The sequence below is a fragment of the Actinia tenebrosa genome, unplaced genomic scaffold (genome assembly GCF_029948245.1).
Source record: "Actinia tenebrosa isolate PJP-AT-01 unplaced genomic scaffold, QUT_ActTen_1.0 PGA_scaffold4__44_contigs__length_22323623, whole genome shotgun sequence".
In the NCBI taxonomy this organism is placed as follows: Eukaryota; Metazoa; Cnidaria; class Anthozoa; order Actiniaria; family Actiniidae; genus Actinia; species Actinia tenebrosa.
Genome location: NW_028292581.1, coordinates 10,125,791 through 10,136,663, shown reverse-complemented (window position 1 = coordinate 10,136,663; position 10,873 = coordinate 10,125,791). Strand labels below are relative to the sequence as shown.

Below are 10,873 nucleotides of genomic sequence, written 5' to 3'. Positions count from 1 at the left end.
TAGTCCGTTTTTTAAAAAGTAAGGATCATGATATGGAGGAACAAAAAACAAAAAAAAGACTTCAAAAAATTAAACATCAAGAAATTAAACATTTTTGGTTAAATAATTTTAATTTGTCTCTTGATATGAGAAGTCGGATCAATTTGACTGAAATATTTGACCAAAAATCAGAAAACAACTTGTCTAAAGTTGACACAGCTTTTAAATAGAGAAGTGTAATTTTTTTGATATATTAAAAATGATGTTTTCAATAAAAAAATAAATTACATGTTATTTAGTTTCAATACGACTTGGTTCTATGAACTTGAGAAAGCAAATCATACAAAACATAATTCCAGTGATATTTTTATTATATTATACCAGCAAGTAAAAGGTTATTTCCACACATTTTAGTATCCAAACAATCTGTTACTAGACCTAGAATTATCACCTCTTCTTATAAATTGCTTCCCTTCTGTCCCTTCTCTCGTCATTCCTCTCATCTCTCCTCTCATCTCTCCTCTCATCTCTCCTCTCATCCCTTCTCTCATCCCTCCTCTTGTACCTCTCATCCTTATATCTAATATTTTTTTGACTAGTACGTTGCGAGTCCTTTCCACTTGCATATTTATCTGCATTATTTCTTTCTTTACTGTCATTTGATTTTGCATCGCCATCCTGTATAGTTCCAGGTAAAATGGGACTTTCAGTTCCTCGAACAAATCTTATCAACAATTTTGGATGAAGGGCTTCCTTAACACGAAGTGTTTCAGCATATTCAATGACTTTACCAAGTAGCTCTTTTTGTTGTTCTGTTGAGGGAAGGACTTCCTCATCTGGCATTAGACCAGAGCCTAAATTTTGATCATCCTTTGCTTCTTCTTCATCACTGTCTGACTCATTGAATACTGAAGGAGTAGCCTTCATGACTCCTTTCTTAGCTGCACCTAGTCCGAATGTGTTACCAGCTTGTTTCTTGCCCAATCCAAAGGATATGGTGGATGGTTTCTTACTCAATCCAAATGAGGTACCTTTAGTGTTTGCACTATTAAAGGAAGTAGTTGAAGACTTTCCACCAAAACTCACAGAAAAGGTTTTTGAAGATGCTGAGGAGTTGGTATTATTTGGTGAAGGAGTGTCATCAGAAGGGGGCGGTGGTGGCACAACACTGGTTTCAGGGGGAGGGGGTGGTGGTGGTGGTAATGCAGCATCCTCAGGGGGAGGGGGTGGTGGTGGTGCTGCAGTATCCTCAGGGGGTGGGGGTGGGGGAACTGCTGTAAATCCTGAGTTTGTCACTGGCTTGAATCCTCCTTTTGAGCTTCTGTCACCTGGTTGAAATGTTTCAGAGATTGACTTGAAGCTTCCTTGTGTTCCCCTATGAGACGTAATATTTCAAGGCAAATGTAAAATTTAAAGTTTTTTTTTTTTCAAGAAAAGCACATATTAATACAATAGTACAAAGGAACAGGAAAATAGCCAATGTAAACAAGCACAAATCTCTAGCACAAAGCATAATGGGAAACCAAGTACTTACGGTTTTTCAGCTCCTCTTAAAATTCCTCTGACAGAGTATTTCAACAGATGTAAATGAAGGAGTAATTTTTTTGTGTGATAATTCTATTGATTTCTTTATTCTAATTTGTGTAGTACTCTGTTTCCAATCACGCTTTGTGCTAGAGATTCCTGCTTGTGCACATTGGCTATTAAGAGCTTAGCAATGAAACGCAACACTATATGGAATAAAAGTCCATCAAATCAATCCCCTCATACCCTTCCCCCTAAATTCTATGAAGAACATGCAATATTCAAAACCTCCATTCCGAGCTCCACAAATCTCCATCATCATGCCCTATAGGATAGTATCGTAATTTTCTGAAACAACACTCGTCCAATTCTCTAAAGGATATGTCATCCCAGCCTTCATGGAATGCAGATCCCTCTCAGTCTTCTCTCTTGTCTCTTTTCTATTTTCTAACTGGAGGGTTTCACATGTCTATAATTTGGCTGCAAGGGGACTGTGTCCTTTGCAACTTACTGTCATTAGTTTTGGCGTGAGATCCTCCCTAGGGTCCAGTTGCATAAAGCTCTCTTAAGATAAAAAAAGCTTAAAAACACTCGTAAGTATTGTCTTAGTACAATGGCCTATTGTCTTGGAACAATACTTAGGAACTCTCTTATCTTAAGAGAGCTTTATGCAACTGGAGAGACTAGGACTGAGAGGGACTGCTTTACTCTTTCACTCTTTCAACCTTCCACAGGAGGCCAGGAGAAGAAAAGACGGAATAAGAGATGTTGGGAGGTAGGAAGATAATATCATCAATCTACCAACTCAAGGTACATGTATTTTTGTGTATTTTACTTTTTGCCTGAGTTCTGTCCTGCTATAAGGTGGAGCCTCTGTAATTCTTTTTCCATTTGCTTTTGTTCTTTTCTCTTTTTCGCATCTGAAACAACATTATATCAGGTTGAATCTTTGGCACTTAAATGTCATGCAATAACAGGATCAGATGGATCAAATAAGTGGTGATATTGCATGATATACTTGGTCGTCAATCAAGGTTGATGTAGTACTAATGCAATCCTCTTTCACCTCTGGGTTCTTGGGTTCAATGCCTGGACTCAGCACCACATGTGAGTAAAGTTTGTTAGGTCTCCCTTGATTCGCAACATGCTAAATTCCAATCCGATGTGTGAGCCAATCTGTGAGTTAGCCGCGCCCTGACTTTGATCAGCTCAGACGTTGTTTCAGTGTTTAATCTGTGAGTTAGCCATGCCCTGACTGCTTAGCTCAGAGGTTGTTCCAGGGTATTGATAAAATTTTTATCAATAAGTTTTTTAAATCAAAAAGTGGGTACCCCTTGAGAGTGCCAAGCTTTTCATTGCCATGGGGAAGTAGTGTTTGATCAAGGAACTTTTAAAAAATACTCACAAATATTTCTTGTGGCTTCTCTTTGCTTGAGGTCTTTCAATCTCTGGAAAAAATGAGTAAGCAGTTTGGATTTAGTGATAATTTACATTGGGGGGGGGGGGGGGGGAGGGATACGATACAATCACGTCACGATACAATCATGTTATTTTCAAAACACAATAGTGCGGGCTCAACTATAAAATGTAAGCCCTGGATATCTCAAATTTCCCATTATTTTGATCTCGAAACCACACCATCTGGACCAGTACTTGCATCATAAAAATTTTAAGCAGGATATCTCAAGCCTCATTACAATTTTGAACCTTTAATTCCCTGGTCTCCAGAAGGTTCGAGATAACAGGACTCCATTGTAGAGATTTTTGAGTGATCTAAGCTTGTAAACTTGAATTGATTGACAGAAGTTTCAACTTTACACGCTGTTCAACATAAAGTTAGCTCAGGTAACATAGTGGTTGGATTGCTTGCCTCTCACCAATGCAGCCCAGGTTCAAGTCTCATTGGGCTCTGTGTTGTATAGGTATGTGAGTAGAGATGATTGTTGGTTCTCTCCTGTTCATCAATGGTTTTTCTCTGGGTTTTTCAGTTTCCCTCCCACCAAAAAATTTATTGGAATTTCAGTGGATGAAGAGCTTCTCTAAAGAAGTGCAACTGCTAAATCCTCTTTATCATGTTTATTATTATTTATTTAAATGATATTTGATAATTACTTACTTGTTTGTGTGCGTGGTCATAGGAGTTGATATGGTTGTCATATTCTTTGTACTTGAAATATTGTTTATCACATAGCTCACAGTAAAACATGTCCTTGAGATCTTGAAGACTTTCCTCAATAACCTTTTCCTTCTCTTGTTTCATCTTCATCAAAAATTAAAGGAAAATTTAAAAAAATATTTAAAATATTAAATGTTCTTCTTACGTGGCATATCAAGGAGGCAAGGGGGTGGCTGTCCCCCCAAAAAGTTTTTACTAAACCTATGAATAAGGCAGGAAAATCTAAAGAAGATGCCTACACATGTGTATTGGCTGAAAAATGGTACATTCAGAGAGTGCACCGGTACTATTGAGCAAGATTCTCAGGCTCAGTAATTCGTAAAAAGCTCACTTTGTCACCAGGACTCTTCAGCAGTTCATGATCTTATATATTTATTTCAAGACCTAATAATAACAGTTATCCTATAAAACAAATGATTTGAAGACTAAAATCTATAAACTTTTATACCAGATATTTCTGCTTTAATTCTTCTGTCTCTTCCTTCTCTATCTCAAGAGTTTTTCTTTTGCTTGTGGTCTCTTCAGCATGTTCAATCTGACAAACAAAAACAAAATTTCTCATAAAAAATTGAAACTGTAAACAAAATATCCACTTTTACTCCAGCGAAGGGCTAATGTCTGAAACATCAGTATTAATTTACAAACTCTTTTACACAGTGTTTACATTTTCTTCCTATTTGCTTGTTGTATTCAACACACCAACTCAGTCTCAACTAGTTACCGCTAGTAATAATTAAAAATAAATTCCAACCAAGTTTGTGAGGCAGCAGTAACAAAAATGTACCTTATAATCGGTATATATAAAGCAAACTATTGAATTACAAATCTTGCACACATGATCTAAGAACTTTTAATGGTACAAGTGAAAGCTTTATTTGGACAAGATTTATTATAATATTATTGCAGGGCAGTACTGTACTATGACTGTACTCATTGAAATGTGAATACCTCAAGTTTCATTCTCCCAATTCCAGTGAAATCTTCTTTGAGTACGATGGGAATTGGCTCTGTTCTTCCTGTTTACACGATATGTAATATGTATTACAGCTATTTCAAAAAATTTGAATACTGAATAGTGCATTCCAAGACCAAAGGGCCTTGTGGGTCTCATTAATTTGAAATGAATTTCATAGCAAATATAAGAAAATATACAGATATTTGTTCTCTATATGTAGCTAGTATAAACTGCTTTCTTATGACCCCTAAAGCATTTTGATTTGACTCATTTGATTCAACTTTGAGGAGCACTTTGCAAAAATACAATAGTTTTGATGTGCAGTGAAGGATAACAAGCTATTGTATTTTTCCACTATGGAATGATGGTTCTAAATCAAGTTTTGAATCCATAAATTTGTTCATAAATGCATTTACTGTGTTTCATCAAGTGCAACCTCAACTTGAAATCTTTCAAGCAGATTCAGGTAAGGGACTATTTTCCTCTTACTTGTGTGCATTTACAACAGTTATCATTTTGGTCAGGTGATTAATTTCAGATAGAACTGCTGTTTCTATGTTCTGACTGCAAAAAAAGATTGGTGGTTGTAAAAGACTTAAAAGATGACAGCGAAACATTGTCTTTTACAAAGTCTAGCTTTCTTATGAAACAGTTAGAACATATTTTGATGTCTGGTAGTCACGCCTAGATGCAAACAACTTTTGTATAAAAGAAATTGCTGAAAGATTTCCATACCTTGAAGCTTTCTTCCAAGTCCTTCTCCTGACTTCCAACCCATCTTTACAATGAGCTGATAACCCTTATTATCCTAGGATGAGGATGACATAATGCGTGCAGTACTAACAAAGAATAATTACAAGCAACAAATTGAAAAACTGTAGGATTTTGGGTACAGTAAATGTTGCATGAAAATAAATTGCATGAAAATGACTCCAACTTCTAAGAAATGCAACAATATTTATCTATGATCGCAGTAGATCACTTCAACATGATTGAAGTGTCTTCCCATTTTATGAAGTACATGTGGAAGAGATTATCTTTAGGTTTATTGATAATACATCTCCTTAAAGACATCATTCTCAAGAGAATGACAGGTGGACTGAAATGAGAAAACACTATACTGAGCAAAATACATTTATTCCCTTACATTTTGAGATAATAATAATTATGAATTATAAAACACCCTGCTATTTATATCTTTGGATTTCTAACACATTTCTTGAAGCCAAATTATTATATTATTTAAAAACCCAGACGATAAACACCACATCTGATTATAGAAGTAGACTTGCAGCAGTATATTTAGAAAGGGTATGATTTCAAGTGTCCTTGTTAGATAAAGAGCAGATAAAGGATTCAAGTCTCTAATCTCTAATCCTACCTCAGATATTGGAACATCCAAAGTCGCTTTTTCTACTTCGAATTCATCATCTTCTTGTGTAAACATATCATGATCACCAGTCTGTACAATACAGAATAAAATTAACAGTTCAAAGCCTAAAGAGCGGATAAGAGAAGTCAAGCACTGGATATGAAGAAGAATAATGTCGTTATATTACCTCATAAGAACGATCCTCGTGAAACCTTGAAAATTTAGCCGCCATTTTAGAAAAATGTAGAAAGCCGCTGTACAATATGATGGTTGCGCCGATTGATCGAGCGAGACTGGAGCAGAGTACTCCACCCTAACTCGAAGGAAGGAAGAAAGGAAGAACGCTCTCGATCTATCGACCAATCAATCAATCAATCAATAGGACTGCCGTAAAATACCGCCGTCGAACCAGTAATTTCTCCCAGGTCACATCCAAGCCTAGGGCTAGTACAATCATTCGTGAGAAGAAATAAAATCTTTCGTAAGGTTTTTTGATGGGCTTATGACCGGCGGTTTTGGTTGAACTGGAAAACGGTCATTCCATCCTTTTATTCATTTTTTTGTTTTGCCAATCAATCTTATATGTATCATAAACGCCATGAACGTGTGATTCCAGAGGCCTAGAACAGAAGTAGTTATAGTTAAAAACTTCTGGCTAGGAGGGTTTTTGTGTTAGCACTGAGGCTAATGGGCATATAGACGTCGGGTGCTTATAACCGATATTTGTTTGTTGGTTGTCTCAGTGACCTGCGAAATTCTGCCATCTTTGCACGCTGCCAAAAATACAACGCGCGTCAGCTGATATTCTAGATATCATTGACAAATATCGCGACTGATTGGCACGGACACCCCACTGGTTCTGAATTCATTTAAAATTTATTAAAAAGAATTGGACCTAAAATAAAACATAAATGAGAACAAATATTCTACTTAGCACGCTACTGAGACTATTGATCAGCCTTTTGGTTAAGAGTCTGAGGAAAGCGTTCTTAGAAAGGCGGAAGTTAAAACAAAACACGCTGAAGCTAAGTCAGCTTTAGTCGATAAATGTAACCTTTCTGTTTTCAATTATCCTGTGCTAAAATCACTTTTAATGATTGAAGGCTTTTATATGCCTTTTGTTTTCGTATTTTTATCCAAATAAGAACGAAAGCGTTAATTATAGATAAGAATTGGAATTTTAAGTGACAGTGTAACTTGAACTCGACTCAGACCTAGAAACGCTAAAATAAGTTAACTTTAATTCTTAGCATAAAGAGTCCCAAATTTGGTAGTCAAACGCGAAGAAAACCATAACCATTAACCATAAACACTGACTAGGGAATTTTTTTTGAGAAAATTGGTGATAACGAGTCATTCTCAACGTACGGTTAATCATTGTATTGTTGTACAGTACTTGATCATTGGCTTATTTCGTTACCGGGAGAATCGAGGATAAGATTAGGAGAGTGTTTTATATTTTAAAATGTCATTACCAGTAGCTAATTTTAGAATAGTTGCGATGGTAAAGTGCATGACCCACAAAAAAGAACGTGTTCTGTTCAGCACGCAAGTACAGATTTGAAAACGTTTCGCTGAAAACTAGAATCTCCACAATCACTTTCACGCGCAAACGACACTTTTCGTCGTCACTTGATTCCTCTTCTAAGTCAAAACCATTTTCATTGCATACAAAGTTATAAACTCGGTGGAGTTTTTCAAAAAAGTCTCTGTTTTTCGGTCTTTGATCAAATGTCACAAAAGTCGGAGTTTCCCTAGAGACTTGATTAAATGTATATTTGTTTTATGCTTCGCTTTTTATTAAAACAGTACTGCTTCCGTTATATTTGCGGTTAGAAACGGTTTAAAATTAATTCCGGACGCTAATGGAATAACAGAAAAACATGCTTATAAAAGAAGAGAAAATCTAAGCTAAGTTTTCCGAATTATTTAGAGCCCCTTTCAGAAAAAAAGTTATGAAAACATGTATTTAGCTGTGTGCTAATGATTTAGAAGGGGAAAAAAATAAACATTATAAAAAGCGAATATAGCATATGTTACGAAAATCATCAAAAGTAATGCTAATTGTATTTTACAAGAAAGGCTTAACATTAATGTTTTTCCTAAGTAACGTATGAGGTTGTACTAATTAGTAGAGTCATTATTCATGCATCAGAAATAATCTTTTTTTTACGCTTGTTCGGAAAACATTACAGGTGTGCATCAAGTAGTATTTTGTGTCTGGAGATGATAAATGTCCGATAAAATCTATGTACATTACTCGGTGATGATGGTTAAGACCAAAATACACAATGATATCTTCAATAACAAGCGTTAAGACCAAATTACACAATGATATCTGGCAATAACAAGCGTTCGAATATCGACAAACGGTGAAAACGAACCTGACACGAAACAAACAAAAATTGTTTGTAAGGGTGCTACATGAAGATTTTCTAATTCCCCAGGGCGATAATTTAATGCTTTTCGTGATTATGTTCCATCTCTATTGTGATTTGCTATTGACTGGACGTCAGTCAGCTGACTGAAGTCTCAGTTCGTGCTTAAAGGTTTTTATTGCAACCTAGCAGTGTCCTTCACATCTCCCGAGTCTTTTTTTTTGTGTGTGTGCAAATTTGTGGACTTTAATTGAACAAATTTTTGCCAGCATCCTGCTTGGGATTCAAGTATTATTCTGAATAGTACACACAAACTGACAGGAAATTTCAATGTTGCATTTATTATAAAACGGACGTTAAAAGACGTTTAGTCATCCATATGGCAGATTTTATGGCACTTCTTTTGTCAAGTTATCGGACATCGCTGAGTCTCTAGAGTTTACAAAGCACAGCCGCTCTGACGTGGACATCGTATATTGTACAATTTCCCAGAACAACGCTGAATGGCATTAAAAATGAAGACCAATATTTCTTCTAGTAATTCTTCATCAAACCTTGATAGAAACGCTTTTATTTATTCCACTGAAGCCTCGATTATTCAAACAGTTTCTCTGGTCGTTATCGTCCTCTGTGGACTCGCAGGTAACGGCTATGTTTGTAGTATTATTCAAAAAAGTAACAATCTAAAAAATCCGACTGTCATGTTCATTTTAAACCTGGCACTGGCTAATATTGGAGCACTAGCTCTTTGCACACCGTTTCCTTTAGCTGTCAGTATCAAACGACGTTTTTTTGGCGATCATTGGTGGTGCATAACAAGCGGCTTTCTGAACAACTTCTTTTTCTGCGCGTCCATTTTTACGCTATCATTGATAACAACTCACAAGTACTTCACGGTTGTGAAGCCTACAATTTGTACGTTTTTGCAATTCACAGACAAGAGGCCGAAGCTCTGTTTAGTTGGGATTTGGATCATTTGTGCTATGGTTTCTTTTATAGCGCTTGGCCCGTTTTCGGGTTGGGATTACATGACTTTTAACTCAACAACAGCCCATTGTGGGATTTCTTTTCCTGTGTCGATAACGCAGAAGTTTCGCCTGGCTGTGTTGGCCACAACGGCCTTCATTATACCATTATCTCTCATGACTTACGCCTATTGGCGTATTTACAGTAAAGTGAACCATCATGAACGACGTCTGAGTAATACAGGCACAATCAATATCCGTAAGATTATCCCTGTTAAGAAAAAACTAACAATTACATTATGTCTGATGTTTGGCACGTTCGTGACTTGTTGGAGCCCATTTTTTCTGTTGATATCGATGGCTATTTGCTTGAAGAGTCCTTCAGACTTACCGAACGCCTTAGGAAGATTTGCATACTGGTTTGGTTACATTAACTGCTGCATAAACCCTGTTGTTTATTGCATGCGAACTTCAACCTTCAAGGAAATGATGCGAGGAAGGTCGACTTCTCTACAGACTCTGGAAAGGCAGCCTCGGAAAAGAAGGGCACAGTCATTACCAATCCTTTCGACAAAGAACAGAAGGATGTCATCCATTAGCATTGCAATACGCCCAGCTCCAGAAACTCCTTCAAGACTATTTTTCGACACAAGCTCATCGAACTCATCACAAAGTGGCACGCCAAATGTACGCGTTCATCGGAAGCGCGCCTTCTCTTGGACCGCGAACTATACAGTAGCAGAGGCAATAGAAAAAGATATCCAGGAAAGCCGAAGGATCGCACAAAGAGAGTTACGTTTACCATTAAGAAATACGACGAAAAGAATGATTTTTTCAAACAAAAGCGTAAGGACAAGCCTTCCCCCAACCATCGTGGAATCGCCATTGGAAGCTACGAACGATGTGGAAAACATTCATATGCCGTGTTCGGTGACATTCTTGCCTTGTATGGAAATTGTACCTCGCGATAAGAAAATGTCTAGCTACCAAAATGAGACAATATATAAAAAATAAGAGTATCATTCAGGATTTTTTTTATTATCAAATATTTCTTGTCGATAACTCCAGTATTCTGAAAAACAGCTGGAATATTTGAAGCATGAAAAATTTTATATTCCTTGTATATAATTGTTCAATATCGTCCACTGAAACAGGCATAGAATAGAGCAAGCTCATGTTACGTCATTGCAGCCATCTTGGTTGACGATAACGAAGCATTCTTCATTAACTCCTCTTGTTAGATCAACCAAGATGGCCGCTGTTTCATTGTTATTCATATCTCAAGGGATTAATTTTGAGCCATGTGGTTGCACACGCTCTATAAAGGCATTAAACTTTTAGACTAAACGACTTCTACTTTCCTGTTTGCAATTTCACTGATAAGAGAATGAGAAAATAAATGACATTTATTGTCTAAGCCGAGTGATTAGATACATAAAAAACTAGACCACATGGAAAGGTGGTTTAACAAACGCCACCCATTATTGACATAAGCTTATATCAGTCAGCGTATTAAACAGACAT

The 10,873-nt window shown here is 36.6% G+C and overlaps 2 protein-coding genes across 3 annotated transcripts; one reads left to right on the top strand and one right to left on the bottom strand.

Annotated features, from left to right (window-relative positions):
- Nucleotides 1–332: 332 nt before the first annotated feature.
- Nucleotides 333–6,250, bottom strand: LOC116307671 (uncharacterized). 2 transcript variants are annotated; one of them, XM_031717949.2, is made up of 9 exons: nucleotides 6,194–6,250; nucleotides 6,016–6,096; nucleotides 5,370–5,442; nucleotides 4,628–4,695; nucleotides 4,128–4,214; nucleotides 3,620–3,763; nucleotides 2,909–2,951; nucleotides 2,339–2,423; nucleotides 333–1,354 (listed from the first exon to the last, which is right to left on the bottom strand). In XM_031717949.2, exons 1-9 carry the CDS (start codon nucleotides 6,236–6,238, stop codon nucleotides 427–429), a joined length of 1,554 nt encoding a protein of 517 aa, XP_031573809.1. In that variant the 5' UTR covers nucleotides 6,239–6,250; the 3' UTR covers nucleotides 333–426. The 2 variants fall into 2 exon arrangements, with proteins under 2 accessions (XP_031573809.1, XP_031573817.1); XM_031717957.2 differs by having other exon boundaries at nucleotides 5,370–5,473; nucleotides 6,194–6,213.
- A 2,310-nt stretch (nucleotides 6,251–8,560) lies between these two features.
- On the top strand, nucleotides 8,561–10,766 carry LOC116307190 (uncharacterized). The gene is made up of 2 exons (XM_031717341.1): nucleotides 8,561–9,026; nucleotides 9,321–10,766. The coding sequence occupies exons 1-2, from the start codon at nucleotides 8,888–8,890 to the stop codon at nucleotides 10,361–10,363; spliced, it is 1,182 nt and encodes a 393-aa protein (XP_031573201.1). The 5' UTR covers nucleotides 8,561–8,887; the 3' UTR covers nucleotides 10,364–10,766.
- The last annotated feature ends 107 nt before the right edge of the window (nucleotides 10,767–10,873 follow it).